We start from the raw sequence: 26732 nt of genomic DNA, 5'->3' as shown, positions 1-26732 counted from the left end.
TATACAGCTTAAAAGTTATTAGAAAACTGTAGGTAATTTTAATAAAATCACTTCAAGAATATAATTTGGTTGTAAAACCAATACAATGAGCTCTAAAATAATTTTTCTATTGAGTTAAATAAAGTCATCTGTAAATCCTGTAACAACATGTTCATATTCACAAAATCCAAATGAAAAGCAAACACAACTTTCCATTTCTAACATAGGGTAATTCAAAGTTCACTTTGAAGGGACTGAGATTTTGGGTTAATTTTTCTTTTAATACCAAGCATAATTATAGTTATTTAGATTTTGAAGTGACTCACTTTTTATTTAACAAAACACTTGCAGCTCTGAAATAAATTTCATTAGTAAGAATGATAATGATGTTTAAAAGAAAAAAGACCATGAAAATGCAAGCTGCATTTCCAAAAGGTTATAATCATTTAAATTCTGATTATATCTGTACATTTACAATTCTCTACTCTTAGGCAAAAACAAAAAGAACTATTTTATATATGGACACTCTGGAGCATAATTAAGTGCATCTTAATGAAGTTTCCACTGACCTATATAGAAATATGGTTCACCGATAGCCAAACGGCAGCATATCTTTAACAAAGATAAAAGGTACTATCTAAAAACAAAGACAATCCTTCAACAATTTTACTTTGCCAAGTAAAAATACTTCCAAAGAGCTAAAGGCACAATTTTTATTCACGTCTAGTAGAGGAACCAACCATAAAATCACTACTTATTTTCAAATGAATAACTTATTGACATTTCTCAAACAAGCTGTTTCCAATCCTAATAGTTCTTTATTTTCTTTAACATATTTATTATGGGTTGATAATTTGCAATAGGTGTCATTATGAGAATAACCAAAATTAGATTAAACATGACAAAAGAGAGACAAAGTGTTTCACACCCTTGAGTGACACCAAAGCAAGAATGGGAGAAAAGCATTGCAAAAGACTACTGAAATGCTACTTATATATTCTTGCAGTAAAACCAGCAATGCATCCATTTTAAGAGTTATCATCTCACTTCCAATTTCTTTCCCTCAAGAACAATTTGAATCTCTTTGGCATCCAAAGTCTCATAGGTTAGTAAAGCTTCTGCTAGATTCTTATGCTCTTTTGCATGAGTCTTCAAGATATGTTTCGCTCGTTCGTATGAGTCCTGAAATGAAAAAAGCAGGTATCTAAGAGGCAGAAAACTTAGGAGAAGCAAAAACCATAAATAAGAAAAAAAATGTATATGCCTTAAAAAATATGAAATATATTCATTTCTACTTATAAAAGATAAAAGCATTGGGCTCCATGCTGGGCGTGGAGCCTACTTGATAGATAGATAGATGATAGATAGATAGATAGATAGATAGATGATAGATAGATAGATAGATAGATAGATAGATAGATAGATAGATAGAGATAGATAGGGCAAGCTTGGTTCTCAAAGAGAAGTTTCGTATTTGCAACTGTTCTATTTTTAACCTCAAAATCTATCACATTGATAAATGAGGATTACTTAGGGAGCTACTTAAAGATATAAAAGTATGTATTATACTTATCTGCATTTTAAATAAGGTCTGTGAACAAAGAAATCTATTTTTCTATTCAATATACATGTTAAAAAGGAAAGGGAGGTTTGCTCCTTTTGCCTTGTGAGATTTCAGCAGAAAAGATCTACTTTTCTATTGTGTTATTTGATAACAACTCTGTCAGCCTGTGACAACTATACCACTGTAAAATGAGTTTACCAACATCAAGAAGCATAAGTCATATAAACATAACACAATTATTAAAAATAAACATCATTAGACATTCTGAACAAAACCGTTACGGTCAAGTGAAATCATCAAATTAAAGAAAACATATAAAGTATTATAAATATGTCATGGAATATTGAAACTAATATCCAAGGATGAATTAGTATTAACTTTAAAAACTTCATTGGAATGAAATCCTTACATTGTAACATGAAAGACTACGATAAGGTTTTCATATTTTTAAGTTTCATAAACATTTGAACCTAAAATGTATACTAGCTAGTCATCATTTCCCTTAATAACAATGTAAGCGTGCCATCTAGTGGAAAGAGTACCTACAGCCTTCCCAATCTTAACATTTCAGAAAAGTACTAGAGCAAAGAAAGAGTATTTCCAATGCCCTAAGAATACTAGAGTATAGATTTACTCAACATAAATAGTAAAGGAAAGAGAATGAAGATTCAGGGAAGGAAGGCAGAGAGAATTCCTCTTCTGAAACACCTTCTAAACCTTTCCATTATATAAACTTTTCATATACTTAATGACTTTAAACCATTTTCTACCTCCTTAAGTTAACCAAAACCTCGCCCTCCTGGGGGAGACTCCTGAGCCCTCAAGTGGCAGCTATTGATTCTTATCCCAGACATTTCAGGGTAAAGAGGTGAACTCTTTGTTCCCCTCACCGCTGACAGACCATTACTATGCTACCCTCTTCCATAAAGCACGATTCCTTTGAAGTTTACACCATCTGACTGTAGCCCTATTCAACATCCTTGATTTTGCAATCTACTACCCTAATTACAGTTCTCATTCACTAGACTTTCTGGAATTTAGCTCTGTCTTTTCCATTCCAAGACCTGCCTTCATGCACATCCAAATGGAATGCACATATCGAACCTCTGCACTAAGCACCAGGTCGACGTAGCTTCCTCAACTTGAAATCTTCACTAAGACACCTCAAATTCAGGAGCACCTGGGTGGCTCAGTTGGTTAAGCGTCTGCCTTCAGCTCAGGTCATGATCCCAGAGTCCAGAGATCAAACCCCATGTCAGAATCCCTGCTCAGCAGGCAGTCTGCTTCTCCCTCTGCCCCTCACCCACCCCACTCATGCTCGCTCTCTCGTTCTCTCTCTCAAATAAACAAATAAAATTAAAAAAAAAAAGACACCTCAAATTCAATATGTATAAAATTCAGCTCATAATCTACATACTTCCCCACCTCAGGCCATCATCAGTGTTTTCTCAGTAAATGGCACACACAACTATACAGCTGCATGAGGCAGAAACAGCTTTGTATTTAATTTAGCTGCTCTCTCACCCAAACATCAAAAAGGCATTTTGATTCCACTAGATCAGTATCTCTTGAACGCATTTTCTCAATTTCTACACTCACTGCCCTAATCCAAGCATCTGCTGTACCATGAGGAGACTCCACAGTAACTACCAACTGAACTCACTGAGTCTATGCTCACATATTCTGTACTGCACACTGCAATCAAAAAGACTTTTGTTTTCAAAGAACTTTGTGCTTCATTCTCAGCACATGCAGGCAGCTAGGCACAAAGCAAATAATATTTGTTGAATAAAATATATGTCAGAGTGAAAAACCAATAAAGACTCAAATAATCAATACCCTATTCTAACAACTCTATGGTTTTACAGCTTAAGTAGAATACTTATAATTACTGATATTAACTGTTCCTAGCCTATAGCCAGAATAAAATATTCAGTCTAAGACCAGAGGCTCCCAAACAACATATTGAAATCATGGTTTCAATGGTGCACTTACTCTCTTTATTATACATAGTGACGTTTCTAAACAGGGGATAACTCTTATCTTCTGGTAGTACCTAACTATTGAGGCACATTATGACCAGACAAATAAATAAGCATATAAAAATATGATCATTACCCTTAGAAGGATTCTAATTTCTTGTTCAATAGCAGATTGAGTTTCTGGACTCAGTTTCCCAGTATCACTGTAGGTCATAACTCCAAGCTAAAACAAACGAAAAGAAATTGAACAGAAAAACCCTAAACCACTAATAAATGTAACAGAGGAAGTACTATCCTATACTTAAGGAAACATCATGGGGACAAGGAAGAAATTCAATATAAAAACACCCTTGAGGGCAAAGAAATTTCATCATTCTTCTGAAAGTATAAGACTAAAATTAAAAATATAAGAGAAAAAATTTAAAATAATAAGTATGGCTCTGAGTACCTTCTTCGAAAACCTTTGCAGCTATTCCAAATCCAGAAATCCACAATGTAATGTATTAGAAATGACTCATGAAGCCACAGTGATAATGTAGGAGAGTGAAATATGTGGAAAGGGTAAAGTAAGCAAGCTCAGCAAATAGGTGTTTTATGTCATAAGAACAGAAAATAGAATATCTTATCATTTGCTTAACTCATGAGATACTGTTATTGTCCAAGCAGCCAGAATGGAAAGTGAATACTATATGTTATTACTCAAAAAACAAAAACAGTTTAGTTTAGAATAAGCTGTGACAAATCTACTTGAAATGAGACGGGCGAGCGGGAAGTAAATGTTACCAATCTATAATGAGAACCCTCTCTCATAGGGCGCCTGGGTAGCTCAGTTATTTAAGCCACTGCCTTCGGCTCAGGTCATGGTCCCAGAGTCCCGGGACTGAAGTCCTGCATCGGGTTCCCTGCTCCCTCAGACCCTCCCCCGTCTCGTGCTTTCTCTCGCTCGCTCGCTCGCTCTCTCTCAAATAAAATCTTAAAAAAAAAAAAAAGAACCCTCTCTCATAAACAGACACTTGGCAAATCATCATTTGATACATGAGGAAGAGTTAAAATTAGCTATTACCTTTTCACTCATTCCAAATTTGGTAACCATCCGCTTTGCTATTTTAGTTCATTATCAAAATCACTGGAAGCACCTAAAATTTTAAAATATACATAGAACTCAATTTTTTAAAGTATTTTTAAATCAGCAAGCACAATTTGAACTAAAGCCATTCTTTACAGCCAACCTGTTGTGATATGGTCAGTTCCAAATATAAGCTCCTCAGCTACTCTTCCTCCCATACTAACGTCCATCTGTGCAAGCAACTGAGCTCTAGTTTCATTCCATCTGTCATTCTCAGGCAAAAGGGACACCTAGACAATTGAAAACAAAGAAAAACTTCAGACACAGTTTGAAATACCTATATTAATAATCAGAATTATCATTTGGCTCTTGCTATAGTACTTAATATCATGATGCTGACAGCTCAAAAAAATTTAGTAGAGATGGTCTCAGGCGACTAATGACAAAACTGGCAATATACAAAATAAGAAAAATTCTTTATAAGGCAAAAGTTCATTTTATATGTAATACGTATATGATGCTGCAAGAGGATGGACTTATACCCAGGTGCACAAAAATGCTTAAAATGTCTATCATTAGAAAGGTATGAAAATGAAACTTGTACTCGATAAGAAAAATCTTAGAAAAACTATGGAACCACTGACATAGTTTCTTTGTGGAGGGAAAAGAGCAATTACCTATTTAAGAATGATACTTTGTTGTCATTCCAGATTTAAATTTCATAATGTAAATATATAATATTTGAAATATTAGTATTCTTTATTAGCAGATGTTTCACCAGTATCTCTGATTTCACAATGGTTCAGAATGTTAAAGAAGAAAGTTCTCAGCAAACTTAGGAATTAGTTGAATTTTCTTTTTAATTATTTTCATCAATAATTTCCTACCTAAGTTTTTGGAGAGTGTTACTTGAAAGAAAAGAAAAAAAAACTACAAGATACTTACATGTCCAAGTGTTGGCCCTCGTGGCATGATTGTAGCTTTGTTGATAGGCATTGCATCTTTAGTATAATATGCAATAATAGCATGACCAGATTCATGATATGCTGTGATGGTTTTGTTTTTGTTATCAATTTCCACACTTCTACGTTCAGGCCCTAAGGATAAAAATTTAACTGAATAAAATTATTCTGTTAGGAAAGTATATTTAGATGAATGAAACCCACTTGCCTTTAAGTAATTCTTAGGGTGACATGACTTAATATCATTAACAAATATTTTAAACCACAATAACTTGACAAATGACAACCAAAATTGTAAGAGCTGTCATCTTACTCCTTACTATCAACAAGGAAAAAGTTTAATTCTATTTCCAGAAAATAAATTTAAAGAAGAAATGTCATAACTAACCTGTTCTGAAGCCAATTCAAGATTTAAAATCAAATACTGAAAATTAGTAAAATTATTCTTTTATCAGCAATATCAGACAAGAGGAAACACATGGGCACCCCTGCCCCCAAAGAGTATAATCATACAAACTATATTTGTTCTGTAAGAGGCCCAATTGTGTGGCTATTTTTGAGTATGTGTTTTCTTACTCCTGTACCTTTCTTTTTTATAACCTTTTTCTCAAAAAGAATTTATTCTTTAACATAATGAACAGTGTTAAGACAGGGAAAAAGAAAAAAGGGGAGAGAAAACCTACCCATTAGAATTTTATCTTTGGAAAACTCTAGTTCCTTCATGGTAACCGTTTCTTTTCCATCAACAGCTGCCTTTAATGCAGCCTGGTTCACAAGATTCTCCAACTCTGCTCCAGAAAAGCCAACAGTACCTCGAGCTATAATTTCTGGATCAACAGCTACACAGACAAACACAATATTAAAATTCCAGAACAACTCTTCAGAAACAACTCGCATTCCAAAAGAAAAAAGAAAACAGCTATCCTGAACTAGAACTTAAAATATTTATTTCACTGTAACTATAAAATAAACTTATTTTTCTAGAGGAAAAAGCCAAAATTGCCATTAAATATATCATTAAAACTACCAGTGGGACAAATCACAGAAGTTCTTAAAGAACTTTGTGGAAAAAAAAAAAACAAAGAAATTCAGAGTTGCCAGACTTGATTTATAAACCTTCAAATTATAACCTAAATTGTTACTAGCCTAAGCACAAACTGAAAATGTATACTCAGACAACAGTTTATTGGGGCACCTGGGTGGCTCAGTCGTTAAGCGTCTGCCTTTGGCTCAGGTCATGATCCCAGGGTCCTGGGATCGAGCCCCACATCGGACTCCCTGCTCAGCGGGAGGCCTGCTTCTCCCTCTCCCACTCCCCCTGCTTGTGTTCCTGCTCTTGCTGTCTCTCTCTGTCAAATAAATAAATAAAATCTTTAAAAAAAAAAAGACATTTTGTTTTCTGAATTTCATCTTGAAATACTTTATACATAAGTATTCAGTATTTTATGTACATTTATAAAAGCTCCCATTATAAGAAACATATCTGGTTTTACAAATTGATTCACCTATCTTTGAAAATACTGCAGCTTAATAGCTGCATTTATTACTTAAGTGGGTCCATAATATTTTCATATGTTTTGTTTTACAGTTTGCTTCTTTTGGGCCCAAAGTGATTATATGTGTTTTTTCTACTATTACATTCATCTTAAAAACAGTTATATATATATTTATCTTCAAGTATTATTTATCTAAGTAATCTAAAGAAAACAGTCTTTTTTTTTTTAAAGATTTTATTTATTTATTTGAGAGAGTGAGTGAGAAAGAGAACATGAACAGGGGCAGCGGGAAATGGAGAATCAGACTCCCCTGCTGAGCAGAAAATCCTATTCAGGGCTCAATCCCAGGACCCTGGGATTACGACCTGAGCCAAAGGCAGCTGCTTAACAGATTGAGCCACCCAGGTGCCCCAAGAAATAAACTTTTTAAAAAGGACATATAAGGGGCGCCTGGGTGGCTCAGTTGTTAAGCATCTGCCTTTGACTCAGGTCATGATCCCAAGGTCCTGGGATCGAGCCCCGCATCGGGCTCCCTGCTCTGTGGGAAGCCTGCTTCTCCTTCTCCCACTCCCCCTGCTTGTGTTCCCTCTCTCGCTGTGTCTCTCTCTGTCAAATAAATAAATAAAATCTTTAAAAAAAGGACACATAAATGGAGAGAAAAAAAGGACATATAAAAAACTGGTCTTTTGAGACATTTGTCAAGTAACCACAAACAGGGCAGAATGAAATATTACCATTTTATAGAGATAATAATAAAGTTTATTACTGGAATCAGACTTACACTGATCAAACTTTATTTTATTGAGATACCATTTCAAAATTTCTGTTCGACCTTTTACATCTGGTCTTGGAACTGTAACCTGCATGTCAAAACGATCAGGACATATTAAGGCACTAAAGGGAGAAGAAGAAAATATAAATTAATAATCTGAGTACACTGAAGGTCAAATTAAATAGGACTGACACTCTAAAGTCAAGATGGAAGGGTAATGGCAACCAGAGGTGAGACTGGAGTTTTGGTTTTTATTTTAATTCCAGGACAGTTAATATACAGTGCTGTATTAGTTTCAGGTATACAATATAGTGATTCAACAATTCCACACATCACCCAGTGCTCATCACAACAGGTGCACTCCCTAATCCCCATCACCTATTTCACCCTAGATTGGAGTTTTGAACATAAATATTCAGATAACTCCTTGTAAAACATGACTCAAGTAACAGTTTCAATAACCAGAAGGCAGAACAAAGGTTGACAGAGAGAGGTAATACACAACCCTCAAAAACAAAAACACGCAAGCCAGTCACTCAAGGAAAAATAATTCTAGAGCAGTCTATTATGAGAGCTACCCTGTGATAGCTTCCTATCACAACTGCTGTAAGTACAGAATGTTAAACTACAGACTTAGGCAAAGATAAAACTATTAGATCAAATTAAAATATGAGTAACTTCTATGATAAAATCAAAAATTTAAAACTCTAATAAATTTTATTTTAAAAATGCTCTCCACCACCCCCAAATTCTGTGATATAAAGTTGTCAGAAGATTAATGACTTTACTGAAATTTAAATCATGTATCACAGAATCTCAAGTAGATAATCCAGTGGTTTTTAATATATTCAAAGTTGTGCAATTATCAACAATCTACCTCAAGAATATTTTTATTCCCCCACCCCAAAAGAAACCCCACAGCCACCAACAGCCACTACTCTCCATTCTTCCCACCCTCTGGCAACCACTAATCTACTTTCTGTTGCCACCGATTTGCTTATTCTGGACATTTCATATAAAAAGAATCATATGTGAAGTTTTGTGATGAGCTTCTTTCTCTTTTAAAGTTCATCCATGGTTCAGTATGCATCAGTACTTGTCAAAAAAGTCTTTTAATACGTACTTATCTAATGCCTCTGGGAAGTTTGCGGCTCCTATTATGATAACTCCTTCATTGGGTTTAAAACTATTAAAAAAGAAAAAAGTAACGTTTCACTGAACATTAAGAGTACACATATAGAAATGCTCTACACAAAACTGTTTATCATTAAACTTAGTAACAGCAAAGAAGAGGGACTGATCTTTTTTATACCCAAAGTGATAAGACATCTCTATTATTTTTTAAAAGGAACACATGTTATTAGGCCAGTACACTTCAATAAAAATGCTAATAATAAGTCACAAAGTCATCTATGATTACATGCCTTCACGGTATTTGTTCTACTTAGGAAGACATGACCTGACAGGAAAGGCTTGGGTAGGGGTGCCTGGGTGGCTCAGTCGTTAAGCATCTGCCTTCGGCTCAGGTCATGATCTCAGGGTCCTGGGATCGAGCCCCGCATCGGGCTTCCTGCTCGGCGGGGAGCCTGCTCCTCCCTCTCCCACTCCCCCTGCTTGTGTTCCTTCTCTGGCTGTGTCTCTCTCTGTCAAATAAATAAATAAAATCTTAAAAAAAAAAAAAAAAAGAAAAGGCTTGGGTACCTGACTCATTTGTGAAAAATTATTCTCAAGTTTACCAATTCAAATTATTTCCTCCTAGACTTCCTGTTTGGTTCCAAAATGTCTTATATGGTTTTAAGAAGTTTTTCCTTCTTTCAAAGCAATCCCACATCTTGCTCTTTATATTATAAAAACTGATACAAACTTTTAATCTACCACAACACTAATACCTAGTCACAAATTGTGTAGGAACCAGCATACACTCTTTACATCTCCAAATAGACTAGTATTCTCAACTGGAATCATCACTTTCCTGTCATCATACAATTAATGAAAAAAGGTATAGAGATCACCAATTAAGAAGAGTTGATATGTCAATCACTCCATTAGTAATGCAAAGAACACAATACAGAGAATGCAGCTTGTCTTGACTTCTTGCACAGGGACTACTCTGTTGCCTACATTTTTTTCTATTTCTTTCTCTTTAAGATTTTATTTTTAAGAAATCTCTATACCCCATGTGGGGCTCAAACACACAACTACGAGATCAAGAGCTGCATGCTCCACTGACTGAGCCAGCCAGACACCCCGCTATTTCTCGAATGTTACCAAATATATCACCATATACCAAAGACAGAGGACGATTCACTTACCCATCCATTTCAGCAAGAAGTTGATTTATAGTCTGCCTTGAATATGGGTGCATTGGAGACTCAATTCGCTTCCCACCAACAGAATCTAATTCATCAATAAATATAACACAGGGAGCATTTGCTTTTGCTTCCCCTAGGAAAAGAGAAAAGATTCAAGTAAGTTTAATGAAATCAATACTTTTTGAACAAAATCATGTAAGTATTAAAAACCTGTAAGCCTGTCAAAAGCCAACAGAAGACATTCATTAAGGAGAAAATACACAAAAGGAGATCTTTCTTTCTTTTAAAACTGATATAAGAACAGTAGAAACCATAGAAAATGTACCATAGAAAATGATATATAATAAAAACTGAGTATTCATTCTTCCACTGTACAAACCATATACAATCAGACTGGAGGCTAATTATTCTTTAATTACATGCTATTGAATTGATGAATAAGATAAAAAGGATAACAACAACAACAAAAAAACCCAGCTTTTCAACAGGCCCCAACCTCATCTAACACTTCTAGCTCTTCTATTTGGGGAAAAAGCACGGTTCTGTTTTAGCTCACACATTAAATTACCTAAAACCAAAACCCCACAATGGCTAGGTCAGCTATCAGTCATAATCAAGTAGCAAATAAAAGGTAAGAAGCCCTCTTTCCCTTAAATTAACAAAATTTCGTATTATATGAGAGATACATTAAAACATACTAAATAGATTTCTGATACGGCTGGCTCCCACACCCACAAACATTTCATCAAATTCTGATCCAGAAGCATAATAAAAAGGAACATCAGCTTCTCCAGCCACAGCTCGAGCAAGAAGTGTCTTCCCTGTCCCTGGTGGTCCAACTAAAAGTATTCCTAAAAGAAAAAATAAATAGAATGGGTCAAATTAAAAAATAAAAATAAACCCTGATGTGAACCTATAAAAGTTATTAATTAATGTATATATAGTTTTGAGGTTGAAGGCACATGACCAATATTTTGAAACAAAACATACGTCTCTAGTAATGATTCACTTCAGGATCTTCAAAACTAATTTTTCTCTACCATTTCTATCTTGAGCGAATGGAATATAATAAACTTATTTATCACTAAACAAGATAAAACTCACATAAACACAGATTAAGAGATTAAACAACCAAATGTGACACATGAACCCTTGACTCGATGCTCTTCCATAAAAAACATTTAAGAAATTCTAGGGACATCTGATGCAAATTTGAAAAAATACTGGAGTACAAGATATTAAGGAAACAGTATTTAGTTTTATTTGGTAGGATAAATTATTCTCTTTAGGATAATGTCCTTAGTCTTAGGTGATACACAGCAAAGTATTTAGATGTATAAAGTAATTAATGTCTACAGCTTTGTAACTATTCCATATGTTTGAAAATCTTCCTAACAGCAGTATGTTTTTCATAAGTGGGAATAACAGAATTCTCTGGTTTCCACAACTTTTCATTTTTCATGTAAAAAAAAACTGTATTAATGCTATATTTTAACATAAAACTCTTTTTAAAGGAAAGTTGCTGAAAAATACCCTTAAGACTATCCTCTTGTATTGCCATGTTATTGTTACTCTTAGCTGGTTTAAATCATCATATCAATTTCTGTAGGATCTATTTTGGTACCTGAGAATTTTCCCACAATTTTATAAAATATCCCTTGTGATTAGAAAAAGTGTAACTACTTTATGACTTTAAACGTGTTCTTTATGATGTTATAGTATTGACTTTAATAAATGAATCCCAAATTAGCAGAGATTCATGCAAACATTTTTATATACTGCTGAACACTGTCAGTAGAGATAGTGGGCAGCATAAAAACAAACCTTAAATATGAGTCCCCCCTTTAACTCACCAATTCCATTTCTAGAATTGGAATCTAGAATAATAATAAATAAATGAGTAAATATAGAATTTATTCTAAGGAGATAATTAAGCATGTGGGCAAAGCCTTGAGATATTAAGATGATTATCACAGTGCTGATTTTATTATTTTAATTAAAAACTGTTTTAGTTGATACACAGTTACATTAATTTCAGATGTACAACATAGTGATTTGACAAGTTTATACATTATGCTGTGCTCACCACAAGTGTAGCTACCATCTGTCACCATACAATACTATTACAGTATCACTGACTATATTTCCTATGCCTTTTATTCCTCTGACTTACCCATTCGACAACTGGAAGCATGTTTCTCCCTTTCCCCTTCACCCATTTTGCCCAGCCCTCACATTGCTAATTTTAAGAGCAAAACATTGGAAACCATAAAAGTTTAATATAAGTGGTTAAAGTATAGTACAATCCTACGGTACAAGGACACCACAAAATCATACTTGTACCCAGTTCCAGCATATGGTTTTCCCTCACACCCACAAACAGTTCTCCAACACCAGATGGGCATCTTAATATTCAACTCAATTCTCATGCTACCTACCTGGAGATAGCATCAAATACTGTAAGTTAAGGACTTGGTCCCAAAAGACGGCCTCTATCCCCAACCCTCACGATGTCATTTGCAAGACCAGGTTGTTACCTGTGCTTCTGACTGACAGATCATAGACAGGAAGTTCCAGGGACCCCTTCCTTGGATTTGATTAATTTGCTAGAATAGCTCAAAGAACTCAGAGAAACATTCTACTTACTTGATTACTGATTTATTAGAGAAGGATACAATTCAGGAACAGTCAGTCAGATGGAAGAGATGCATAGGGCAAGGAAAGGGAAAAGGATTGCTGAGCTGCTATGCCCTCTCTAGATATGCCACTCTTCCCACATCTCCACATGTTCACCAACCTAGAAGCTCTCTGAATCCTATCCTTTTGGGTTTTAGTGGAGGCCTCATTACATAGGCATGACTGACTCAGCCTCCAGCCACTCTCCCCTCCTAGTCAGGAGGGTAAGACTGAAAGTTCCAGCCCTCTAATCACATGGCTGATTCTCCTGGCAACCAGCTCCTAACCTTAGGTGTGTTCTAAAAGTCGCCTCATCAACACAACAGAAGACAAATCTATTGCTGTCATCACCATGAAACTACAAGAACGGGACTAACACTAAATATATATTTCTTATTATAAATCACAAGAGTCATTAAAAATCATATTAACTGTGAGAAAACATGAGACAAAGACAAACCGAGGAACATTCCACAAATTAGTATGTATTCTGCACAATTTTTAAGGTCTTGAAAGATCCACACACACTCCCATAAGAAAAGGCTGAGGAGGTGAGCCTGGGTGGCTCAGTCAGTTAAACATCTGACTTCGGCTCAGATCACGATAAGGTCGTTAAGATTGAGCCCCACGTGGGGCTCCACACTCAGTGTCTGCTTTAGATTCTCTCTCCTCCTGCCCTCCCCCAGACCAACTCCTGTGCTTGCATGTGTGCTCACTCTCTCACATAAATAAATAGACAGATAGCTAGCTAGCTAGACAGACAGACAGAAAGACAGACAGGCAGGCTGAGGAATTTTTTCAGGTTAAAAGAAAAATCTAAGGGTGCCTGGGTGGCTCAGTAGGTTAGGCAGCCAACCCTTGATTCTGGCTCAGGTCATGCTCTCAGGCTCCTGGGATTGAGCCCCATGGCTGCTCTGCACTCAGGAGGGAGTCTGCTTGAGGATTCTCTCTCTCCCTCTGCTCCTCCCCCCACCTGCTCTACCTCTCTCTCTCTTTCTCTAAAAGAAATTGATTTTAAAAAAAAGATTAAAGAAAAATCTAAATGTGTAAACCTGGATTGAGTCTAAACCTGGGGTTGGGGGTGGGGGATGGGAGGACCCCACTACAAAAGATATTATTAAGAGAAATGCAGAAATTTGAATATAACTGAATTTCATCATAGTTCTGAAACCATGTTAAATTTCCTCATTTTAATAACTATGTTGGAGTTACATAATAGAATTTCTTATTTATAGGAAATACATAATGAGATATTTGGGGTTAAAGGAGCATGATATCTACAATTTACCCTTAAACAGTTTAAAAATACATTTATGTAGCAGCGCCTGGGTGGCTCAGTCGTTAGGCATCTGCCTTCAGCTCAGGTCATGATCCCAGGATCCTAGGATCGAGCCCCACATCGGGCTCCCTGCTCAGTAGGAAGCCTGCTTCTCCCTCTCCCACTCCCCTGCTTGTGTTCCCTCTCTCGCTGTGTCTCTCTCTGTCAAATAAATAAGATCTTAAAAAAAAATACATTTATGTAAAGAAAGTGAGCAAATGGGACAAAGTGCTAAAAAACTATTGAGTTTTGTTAAGAGTACAGAGAGTTCTCTGCACTATTCTCACAACTGAAATTGTTAACAAAACTCAAAATCCCCTTCCCCTCAAAAAAGGTTATATAACGTTCAGAATGAAGACTTATTTGTAAAATAGCAATTAAGAACTAAACTTTAAGCTTTTAAATTGGTAAAGATTAAATTAGTAATGGATTACAGTATTTTTTTGACGTCAAGTCATGGTAAAGGGAAGATATCTTACCTTTTGGAAGTTTACCTCCAAGCATGGTAAATTTTTGTGGATTTTTCAGGAATTCAACAACCTCCTGTAATTCTTGTTTAGCTTCCTCCACCTAAAGTGATATAATTTATCAAACAATTTTAAGTAATGATTAGATTATCAAAGCCTCCTCTTTGAAAATAGTAAATTTAACTGGAAATTAACTTGAAGGCTCCCTTATCAATGCACACACAAAAGGGATTTCACCCAACTCTTTTTGCCAATTATGCGGTCTCCTTACATATCTCAACAAAAAACATTAACTTCTTACATTTTTTTTTAAGATTTTATTTATTTATTTGACAGAAAGAGACACAGCGAGAGAGGGAACACAAGCAGGGGGAGTGGGAGAGGGAGAAGCAGGTCTCCCGCAGAGCAGGGAGCCCGATGCGGGGCTCGATCCCAGGACTCTGGGATCCTGACCCGAGCCGAAGGCAGACGCTTAATGACTGAGCCACCCAGGTGCCCCAACTTCTTACATTTTCAAGTAGTGCTTCCCCCAGTTAACAAGGACTTATATTCACAACTCTAGTTGAATGTGTCAGCGGCATTTGGTATAAACAGAAAGACTCACCTACCAAGTTTCAAATCCAGAACTTTTGACCTGGTTTATAAGCTTCAAGGGCAAATTATGTGAGCTTAATACATATCAATGAAAAGGGAGTCTGTGTTTAAGTTATAACATTAATTTATGATTAATTATTAGATTATTTTCATTATAAGGAATTACCACTAGATTATAAATGACTTAGTTCCTTACAAATGCCAAAGGGTGGAGACTAAAATTAAGCCAAAGTGCACTGATACTGCTTTGTAAATGGTTCTGGCAAAAAATGTTCAAAAGATTTAATCCCCCAAATACAAAAACCATGTAGAATTAAGGTCTCTCGCAAGAATAAAGCCCAATCTGGTCAAGAAAGATGGCATGGAGAGTATTAGCTCAACTTTAAAAACTCTGATATAAGATTAAGAAAGCTGCCTATCAGGGGTGCCTGGGCGGCTCAGTTGGTTAAGCATCTGCTTTCGGTTCAGGTCATAATCTCAGGGTCCCTGGATATCAGGCCCTCCACTCAGTGGCAGATCTGCTTTTCCCTCTCCCTCTATGATCTCTCTCTCTCAAATAAATAAAAATCTTAATAAAAAAAAAAGCTGCCTATCAGAAATTAGTTAGCATACAACCAGAAGTAACAAATACAAGTACCTAGAGCCAGAATGATATCAAAGATGAGTGCAGAAGACCAGATATAAAATAACAGTGGTGGCAGTATGCTGAACTGGAAAGCAAAGACCCTTAGAGAGGACAAACCACCATGACTTGACTCTACCACAGAATATAGACCTAGTGTTCTAGACTTCAATTTTTCAAGAAAAAAAACAGACATTAAAAATGTTAGCTATCAATTTAAATTAAAAGCACATTTATGTGTGTACTTTCATGTATTTATTTTGAATTACACTGGCCTAATCATACATTTGTAGCCAATTTGCAACCCTACATTAGACAACTTTAAATAGTTCTCAGTGGGAAAAAAAGAACTCAAGTACATTGGTCAGGGTTAAAAAGAAACTACCTGACAAGAAGTGTACTAAAACATGAAACATCTCTGGGCTGAAGGGCATTATTAAAATCTAGAATTAAACTCATGATTCTCTTAGATTCCTAGATAATTTTCTAGGACGATTTCTAGGAAGTATACAATCATTAAAGAGTAAACAGTTTTTTAAATTAGGCTTAGAATAGTCTTTGAAAGTTATTGATTACATTATTAAAACTTAATAAAATGTTTGTAAAGTTAACAGTTGTAAGTAAAGCTCTGTCTACTCCTAAGGAGAAATGCGTACATATGTTCACCAAGAAACGTAAAAAAAATTCACAATAGCACTCTTTAGGCCAAAACTAGGAACAACCCAATTTCTACCTAATGTGGAATATACAATATTGTGATATTCATAGAATACTATGCAATGGGAATGAATGAAGTACAACTTTATGTAAAAACATGGATGGATCTCACAAACATCATGTTGAGTGAAAGAAGCCATATACAGTATGTAAAATTCAAAAGCAGGCCAAATTAATGTATGTTATGAGACAGAACAACGATTATGCTTGCAGTGGGAAAAAGGGACACTAGGAAGTTTCTGGTAATATTTTATTTCCTGAGCTGGGTGCCAATAATAGACTGAGTTCACTGTGTGAAAATTTATTAAGGTATAGATTTGTGATTTGTGCAGTTTTGTGTGAATGCTAAGCTTCAATAAAATTTATGTTTATAAAGAGATTTGGGGGGTACCTGGGTGGCTCCTGGGATCGAACCCCACATTGGGCTCCCTGCTCAGCGGGATTCAGCTTCTCCCTCTCCCTCTGCCCCTCCCCCACTCGTGCTTGCTCTCTCTCTCAAATAAATAAAAATCTTTAAAAATATATATGTATATACATATAAAAGAGATTTGGCTCTTTATCTATTAAAATAAGCTTTTTAAACATTCAAAGATACCCATATACTAAAAGAAGGCCAAAGTACATTTGGTCAAGGTAACAAATAACTTTCCATTGGAGGAAAAGGAAAACAAATTAGCTGTCACCTACTAATCAAACTACATTTTCTCTGCCCAAACTCTGTGTCAGGAAAATTACCAATTGAGGTATATAAAATCCATACAGGAAAATAGAGTTTAGGGAACAAGGCAATGAATAAAGTTATAAAAGCCCTTATTAGTATTTTTATGGCAGCTATATATAAAATTATTCCTACATAACCAGAAATTCTAGGCAAGGAAATGACATTCCTATACTAGCTCTTTAAGATTTGGTAAAACTGATCACAGGTACCACCTACTGGCATACCTATTTTAGTAAATGTTATAAATTACTTTGGTGTACATAAATTTAGATTTTATAGCAATGAGAGCAATATAAAATTATAACAGTAATTATATTTGTTTAGATTAGCACAGGAAACTGTGACAATCTAAAAACTTTGTGATGTCCCCATTTCTAGTATTATCAGCATGTCTTCTTTTAGCTTCGTAATCAGAATTGGACTCATTCCAAAAGAAGTATAGTATATTGAGTAACTGAAGTATATACACTGCAGGGAGAAAGTAAGAATGCCTTGCTGACCATAATCTCAGCACAGGTTCAATGTAGAGCAGGCTGACTGCACATCTTAAACAAAATGGGAAGAGCCCTCTGCACTAATGAGTCAAGTTTTCAAATACTCACTGCACTAACCTCTTCCCCAATTATTCTCTTTCTGCAACTCCAAGAGGATTCACAGCTGTTTAAATTGCAAAGGGAAGGGAAGGAATACTTGGTATAAAACTATCATAGTGACCCCTGATACTTAATTCCCTAATAGTCGAGGTTGTGAAAAATATTTATGCATAGATAGGGAAGAGTGTGGAAAAAGGAAGAGCTCTCATTCTATTCTATATTAAAGTGGCCTTTTTATTGGTCGGCAAACAAGTCAGGCACATTAACTCTTCAGGATCTTTTTCTCTCTTTCTCTGGCTAGAAGTGTTCTTTGCTCAAATACATGCATGGTTTAGGCACACCTGGCTGCCTCAGTCAGTAAAGCATGTGATTCTTGATCACAGGGTTGTAAGTTCGAGCCTCACATTGGGTGTACAGATTACTTAAAAATAAAATCTTATAAAAAAAGATACATGCATGGTTTACCCCATCATCTTCAAATCTTCACTCAAATGTCACCTTCTCAGTCAATCATACACTGAATATCCCCATTTAAAACTGTGACCTTTCTCTCAAAACTCCCAATCCTCTTTATGCTGCTCCGTCTTTCTCCCATCACTTTTGAACATACTCTAGTATTTCCTTATATACAATATCATGGTCTAGTTTCTGTTAGAACTAAAAATCCATGACAGCAGAGATTTATTTATTCTATCCCAGTATCTAAAAGAGGTCTGGAGAATATGCGGTGAAGCTAAAAGGTCCAAGGTTCTAATCATGGCTTGGTCTGTTCTAGTGTCCAGCCCCGATTCAGAAGCCCACCCAGAGTGGCCTCAGTACAAAAGACAGTGCTATCACCCAGGAAATTCCTAGGGACTTAGAAGCCCTGTGTTAGACATCAGGATCAAAGACCAAACTATAGAACCAAAGATGCACCCAATGCTCTTGTCACTTAGGGAATTACAAGAGTTTTAGCGCCTGGAACTGGAGGTAGAGACAAATATATATTTATTTTCTATTTTACACCTTTAAAATCAAATACTGGCCTTACATAATTAGATAATAGAGAGTAGGGTAAATTTTTTAACTTACTCCTTTAACATGTTCAAAGGTGACATTTTTCATCTGGACAGGATCTACTGCAGAATCAAGCCCCGTTGTTGTCCGGAAGCGGACTAAAGAAGAAAAAAAAGAAATGTTTATATATTTCATAGATTCATAAAATTCCAACCACCTTATTATTCAGAGGTAAGAAAGTAGAGAAAAAAAATAATATATTTAAGTATTACATACATACATTCATAGTGAAGTAACAGAAAGTACATCTTCTGGATTTCTAGACCATGTTCAAGGAATAAATGACTCACATTAAAATGACATCTTTATACCTTCCAATTAAAATGAAAAATTGGGGCGCCTGGGTGGCTCAGTTGGTTAAGCGACTGCCTTCGGCTCAGGTCATGATCCCGGAGTCCTGGGATCGAGTCCCGCATCGGGCTCCCTGCTCGGCAGGGAGCCTGCTTCTGCCTCTGACCCTCCCCCCTCTCATGTGCTCTCTCTCTCTCGTTCTCTCTGTCTCAAATAAATTAAAAAAAAAATCTTTAAAATGAAAAATTATTTCCCTCTTCTATAATATCTAACAAGAGAAATTTACACCAATCATTCTCAAACTCCACCGTGCCTAAAAATCACTTGGGAAATGTAGTAATGCAAGTTCCCAGGCCATGGCCCAGAATTTCTGGTTGGTAGATTTAGGAAAAGGCCCAGGAGTTTGCAGTTAAAGATTTTATTTCTTTATTTGACAGAGAGATTGAAAGTACAAGCAGGGGGAGTGGTAGGCAGAGAGAGGGAGAAGCAGACTCCCTGCTGAGCAGGGAGCCCGATGCAGGGCTCGATCCCAGGACCCTGGGATCATGACCTGAGCCGAAGGCAGACGCTTAACCAACTGAGCCACCCAGGTTGCCCCAGGAGTTTCCATTTTTAACAACCACTCTAAATTATCCTGATACAACTGGTCAGGGATGCACACCATGAAATACATTGCCTTAAACCTAGCATAAGAACTGGCACTGGCTTTTTTTTTTAAAAAAAGGGTAAACCTTAAAAGAGATTATTTCACTTTTCATGTAGCCTCCTCCTCTAGCAACTGTTATTACTTGCCCTCAGATGATATATGTCAGTAATGACATCATTAAGAAAGTGAAAGTTTGGGGGCGCCTGGGTGGCTCAGTTGGTTAAGCGACTGCCTTCGGCTTAGGTCATGATCCTGGAGTCCCTGGATCGAGTCCCGCATCGAGTCCCGCATCGAGTCCCGCATCGGGCTCCCTGCTCGGCAGGGAGCCTGCTTCTGCCTCTGACCCTCCCCCCTCTCATGTGCTCTCTCTCTCTCATTCTCTCTGTCTCAAATTAAAAAAAAAAAAAGTGAAAGTTTGGAAGGAGAGTAAAATACTTAGAATGAACTATAGAGAATTATTACAAAACTTTCTTAAAATCTCTCCCCTTTGGTTAAACTTCCCTACTAAAAAGATATAAGTGAGTAAATAGAGCAATTTCTAATTTCCTCAGAAGACAAAAAATATTGTCTTTAAGACAGAAATTTAGATGCAAAAAGAATCAACAGGCAAAATATACAGTTTTGTTGAAAACACTTAGCATATCAAGAATATACAAGTTAGGGGTGCCTTGGGTGGCTCAGTCGTTAAGCATCTGCCTTCGGGGCAGGTCAATATCCCAGGGTCCTGGGATTGAGCCCCGTGTCGGGCTCCCTGCTCGGTGGGAAGCCTGCTTCTCCCTCTCCCACTCCCCCTGATTGTGTTCCCTCTCTCGCCGTGTCTCCCTCTGTCAAATAAATAAATAAAATCTTAAAAAAAAAAAAGTTGGAAGAGCAAATGTAATATAGTAATTCTACAATGGACACTAATAGTTTTAGCCCACTAAATTGTTTATTCAAGGATCTACACAGATGGGCTTAATAAATAATGCAAATTAAATTTGTAGCCAAACCACTTGAAACTTATAAGAAATTATAAGGCAATGCACTTCATATTTTGATATATATTTTGCTTAATGTAAAAAATTAAGAAACATAAAATAATAACCACAGCTAATCCCACCCCTCCAATATCACACAGTGTCCCTACACTGGTTCTGTTTTGAAAATAAGTAGACAAAAGAAGATGACTCTAGCTATATAAAGAATATTCTGGGGCGCCTGGGTGGCTCAGTCAGTTAAGCGTCTGCCTTTGGCTCAGGTCATGATCTCAGGGTCCTGGGATCGAGTCCCACATGGGGAGCCTGCTTCTCCCTCTGCCTGCCGCTCCCCCTGCTTGTGCTCTCTCTGTCAAATAAATAAAATCTTTAAAAAAAATAAAAATAGAAAATAATATTCCTGGATGTTAAAATCTCATCTCAGGTTTTATTCCACAAAAAACTTAAAATACTGGGGTTACATGCAAGTTCTGGGATAAAGTCCTGATCCAGATCAACTGATATTCTTTAATTGTATACCAGTTTTTTTCTCTCAAGGTAATCAATCATAAAGACCATAGAGAACTCAGGGTAAAAACCGAAGAGCTGAGAATGCAACAGGAACCACTTAAAATGGACATTATTCATTTTAGACTGGCAAACTGAGAAAATATGAGACTCATTTAAGGCAATTTTTAATTGTATACTAAATTTGTATATATATATATTTTTAAGATTTTATTTGTTTATTTGAGAAGGGGAGAGAGAAAGCACACAAGTGGGAGGAGGGGCAAGGCAGAGGCAGAAGCAAACTCCCCACTGAGCAGGGAGCCCAATGCAGGGCTCGATCCCAGCATCCTGGAATCATGACCTGAGCCGAAGACGGACGCTTAACTGACTGAGCCACCCAGGCGCCCCAAATTTTTATGTATTTATATATTATACATAAATTTTCATAAATTTATTAGTGTGTCTTTGAAATAGGGGACTATTTCACTTTGTATTGCTATTATAAAATTCTTCTATAAAATTGGACAGGTATAACTTTCTAAAAGTCTAGAAAAAGAACCACTAATAGAAGCTAATCTAACATTTTTGCTATAACATAATCCTTGGAACTTTAACAAAATATTATTGTCTCAAAAATAAAACTTGAAATATGTACAGTGTCTGAAGGAACTTTTCCTGTAATCCACAAAGCAATGTAAATATAATGAGCCCTGAGAATGCAGATGGCATATGACCATAATAGATTAAAACTTTTCTACTTTAATGCAAAAAAGCAATCTCAAATTGACCCAATCTGTGAAGTGCTGACTTAGGAAAGAAAGGCCTAGACACTAGAACGGTAAATGCTTCCTCTCTCCTAAGTCTAAGGCAGACTAACTATGAAAAAAAAAATTGAGTATTTAAAAGATACAAAAAAAAAGTCAGACAAATGAAAAGAGCCTTTACCAGATAAAAATGGGTTTTTTAAGAGTCCATAAATGCCAAATAGCAGCAGAACGAAGAGAATCAGACGAGTTCGTCTCAGAGAATCTGGAGGAGAAAAAAAAAACCTTAAATCAAATGACAACAATGACAAGTGACAGCTTGATGAAAAGTAAGCAGTAGGTTATTGATAGTAATCATATTCTATCACATGCAATTTTGGAACCTGGCATTCCTTTGTATAATTGCCATGATTTCCTTTCAGCACCCTGTGACCAAAAACCTCATCGAGGCACTCATGCTTCTGTCCTTGACGTTGCTTCTCATTTGAGAAAAGGGAGAGTGCCAATAGATTTTCCATTTTGACACAGCTTAAGTTACAAATATAATGGAATATAACCAATGAAAAGGTGCATACTTGTTAGAAAAAATATTTGTAATCACTTAAAGGTAGGACTATGACTTCCTTTTAGATATTCTTCCCAAATATGGATGGTGTCAAATCAACTTACCATTGGTTTTTTGCGTTAGTGCTTGAGCTTTCAGAAAACCCTCTGCAAAACCAGTTTTAAATGCATCTTGGTGAGCTTCAGGTATATTTTTGGTTTTCATGAGTTTGTCCAAACTCTCAACATCTGATCCTCTGTCCCGCAAAAGGAACCCCTAAATACACAAACAATGCATCAGTACTGACTATATAGATAACACTGCCCAACAATATAATGATCACTCACAAAAAAATTCATTCAAAAACTCTAGAATTTCTAATTTTTATTGTCCATCAGAAGAATTACACTAAGATTCAACAATAAATTACTTAATCAATAGCTAAGAAACTAACTTTGGACTTTACACTTGCATCAATCAATTAATATAAAGGAACTCTCTGTAAGAATACTATACTGAAAACAATAGGTCACCTGTGGACTTTAGGGTTCTAATGGTTTGATGTTCACACTCCTTTATCTCTACTAGACAAAAAACCTCATTAAGTTATTAAATGTTTACTGAGTACCTTTTATATACTTGGCCTTGTGTAAGTTCTGAAAATGTAAAGATAAATAACCAATGATCTGAATGTTCTCAGTCTACTAGGGAGAGATACACAAATAACTAATTTTTTGAAATCATTTTGATATTATGTTAGAAGTTCTAGATCTGGAGACACCTGGGTGGCTCAGTCGGTTAAGCATCCGACTCTTGCTTTCGGCTCAGGTCATGATCTCAGTCATGGGATCAAGCCCAACATTGGGCTCTGAACTCAGCAAGGAGTCTGCTGAAGATTTTTTCCCCTTTCTTCCCCGCCCCCACCCTGCTCCTCTCCCGCTCGCATGCATTCTCTCTCAAATCAATCAATAAATAAAGTCTTAAAAAAAAAAAAGAGGTTCTAGGTCTGGTGGTAAGATAAATGCTACCTCAGGAAGCTAGGAAAGGCATTACAGAGAAATAGGATTTCTAAACCAAAGGAAATGCAAAGCATAAACAATCTGACATAGCCATGAAGTAAAAGGCTTTAGCACTCAGGAACTGCAAGCTATCTTTTATGACACGACTTTAAAATGCCAAGAGACAAGTAGAGTAGAGGTTCAGAAGGAGTGCCATATTAAAGATAAGAACAGAAAAATGATAGGCAGAGGCCAAATGGATACTACAGCAGGAATCTGACAATAAATCAGAGGAATATATTACATTAAAACATTTTAGACAGATGGTGGGTTGGTGGCAGTCTGAAAGCTGGACTGAAGGTAACAAAACTAAAGGCAAGGAGACTAAGGGGTGCCTGGGTGGCTCAGTAAGTTAAGCATCCGACTCGACTTCCACTCAGGTCATGATCTCAGAGTCGTGAGATCAAGCCTCATGTCAGGCTCCATGCTTGGTCGGGCTCCACGCTCAGTACAGAGTCTGCCTGAGATTCTCTCTCTCCCTCTCCTTGCCCCTCCCAACATCCATCCCTGTGCGCTCTCCCTCTCTAATAAATTCTTTAAAAAAAATAAAGGCAAGGAGACTAAATGAATGTTTACTAGAGTCCTTTAGGCAAGAAATGGTTATACTCCATCTATGCAGTGGAACTGGGAATGAAAAGAGACAGATCTAAGAAATATTTAAGAGGCTGGATCAATAGGACTTTAGTGATTAATGGATGTGATGATTAATGGATGTGACAGGAGAGAAAAGATGAACAAATCAAAGTTGATCAACAGGTTTCTAGCTTGGGTGGATGCTATTCTAGAGAACACACAGGTAGATGTGTAGGGGAAAAAAACAAAAGGAGATGTCTAATAGGCCAAAGGAGAGACATGACTGGGGCACTCAGAAGAGTTGTAGGTGTAATGATTACACAGGTAATTAATCCTTTAGAAAATCAACTGACCAATAAAAGAAATCAGATATTGAATGTTCTCATTTTAATAATTTGAAAATTACTGCTTTTTCAAACAACAAAAAATGTCTAATTACCTTTACAAATGATGGTGTTATATGCTGTGTCTCTGTCAATCTTTCAGAGGTGGACTGTAAACGTCAAGTTCTTGATTTCAAAGTTTTAAAACCCCGAGACTATATGAAAACTGAACGGAACAGATTCACATTTACTTCTCGTTGCACATTTTTATAAGAAAAATGACTAGGGGGGCGCCTGGGTGGCTCAGTTGGTTAAGCTACTGCCTTCGGCTCAGGTCATGATCCTGGAGTCCCGGGATCGAGTCCCGCGTCGGGCTCCCCGCTCAGCAGGGAGTCTGCTTCTCCCTCTGACCCTCCCCCTCTCATGCTCTCTGTCTCCCATTCTCTCTCTCAGATAAATAAATAAAACCTTAAAAAAAAAAAAAAAAGAAAGAAAAATGACTAGGATTCAAAACTGACACCAAGCCCATACAACCTAAGTTTATTATCCCATTTTTTAACATAGTCCTTTGCCTGACATTTCACTACCCTGGTAATTAAAGTCATTAAAATGGATTGAATCTATAAAATAACTGTATAGTCTCTTGGTAATTTTAAAATGTGAAAAAAAAAAACCAAACAAACCCACTGATGAGTATCAAATAAAAGTCAGTGTCTAATTCCTCAAGCCCCAATCCCACTTCCCCAGAAGTGACCACTGTTAACAATTTCACGACTGGGATGCCTGGGTGGCTCAGTCAGTTAAGTGTCCGACCCTTGATTTCAGCTCAAGTCTTGTTCTCAGGGTTGTGAGTTCAAGCCCGCACTGGGCTGCACACTGGGCATGGAGCCTACTTTAAAAAAAATTTTAAATGAAAGAATAAAAGTTTTGAAGAATGCCTGGGTGGCTCAGTCAGTTAAACGTCTGCCTTCGGTTCAGGTCATGATCCCAGGATCCTGGGATCAAGTCCCACACCGGGCTCCCTGCTCAGCAGGGAGTCTGCTTCTTCCTCTGCCTGCAGCTTCCCAAGTTTGTACTCTCTCTCTGACAAATAAATAAAATCTTTAAAAAAAAAAAAGGTTTAAAGAATAAAAGCTAAGGGATGCCTGGGCAGCTCAGTTGATTAAGCGTCTGCCTTCGGCTCAGGTCATGATCCCAGGGTCTTGGGATCGAGTCCCGCATCGGGCTCCTTGCTCGGTGGGGAGCCTGCTTCTCCCTCTGCCTGCCGCTCCCCGCTTGTGCTCATTCTCTCTCTGACAAATAAATAAATAAAATCTTGAAAAAAAAATAATAAAATAAAGAATTAAAGCTTTGAAAAACAATTTCATGACTACACTTCTATGTATTTAAACATATGCTCTTTCTATAAAAATAGTATATAATTTTTTGCAATTATCTTCTTGCACTTAACAAGAAATATTATCACGGATATTTTTCAGAACAGGTCAGATAGTACATTCAATTTAATGGCTGTTAATATTTTTCCAATTTATCAGTGTATAGCAGTTTGAACATTCAACCACTTTTCTACTATGGACATTAGTTGTTTCCTGTTTTCTTATTGCTAAAAATGGTTCAGTTAAAATTCTTTCAGCATGTGTAGACTAAATTCTTAAAAGTGAAACCATGAGGTTTGAATTATTTAACACTAAGAAACTGCCCTCTAAAAGGTTGTTATTGATTTATACACCCACTGATGAATAGGAGTATCCTTTACTCCACATCCTTTGCAACACAGATTAATATACATTTTTTTTTAATTGTTTAAGGATTTTATTTATTTGTCAGAGAGAGCACAAGCAGCGGGAACAACAGGCAGAGGGAGAAGCAGGCTCTCCGTTGAACAGGCAGCGCGATGCGGGACTCGATCCCAGGACCCTGGGATCATGACCTGAGCTGAAGGCAGCCGCTTAACTGACTGAGCCACCCAGGCGTCCCTATAAATTTTAATTTGTACAGATCTGATAGGCAAAAAGCAGTGTCTTGTTTTAATTTGCATTTCAGATTAGAAATGAGGGAAAATTTTGAAAAACACTTTTACTTTCCTTGAATATTTTCTTTAGTAAATTGTTAATCACTCATAACCTTTCCCATTTTCATGAATAAAAGGATGCGTGCTATGTATACTAACTTT

The 26732-nt window shown here is 36.5% G+C and overlaps 1 protein-coding gene across 1 annotated transcript; it reads right to left on the bottom strand.

The window, feature by feature from the left end:
* Positions 1-678: 678 nt before the first annotated feature.
* On the bottom strand, positions 679-24799 carry LOC123842791 (ATP-dependent zinc metalloprotease YME1L1-like). The gene is given in 16 exon segments (XM_064591955.1): positions 679-1161; positions 3662-3748; positions 4589-4638; positions 4641-4661; positions 4755-4881; positions 5537-5688; positions 6237-6392; positions 7831-7943; positions 8945-9007; positions 10134-10266; positions 10832-10984; positions 14607-14697; positions 18913-18995; positions 22243-22326; positions 22731-22881; positions 24676-24799. Coding segments are annotated over 15 exon segments (1557 nt in total). The 5' UTR covers positions 22831-22881; positions 24676-24799; the 3' UTR covers positions 679-1017.
* Positions 24800-26732: the final 1933 nt, after the last annotated feature.

This window comes from Mirounga angustirostris, unplaced genomic scaffold, assembly GCF_029215605.1.
Source record: "Mirounga angustirostris isolate CCGP_5_RB_7025 unplaced genomic scaffold, mMirAng1.0.hap1 SCAF_5, whole genome shotgun sequence".
NCBI classification, from domain to species: domain Eukaryota; kingdom Metazoa; phylum Chordata; class Mammalia; order Carnivora; family Phocidae; genus Mirounga; species Mirounga angustirostris.
This window is presented reverse-complemented; position numbering and strand designations above follow the sequence as displayed.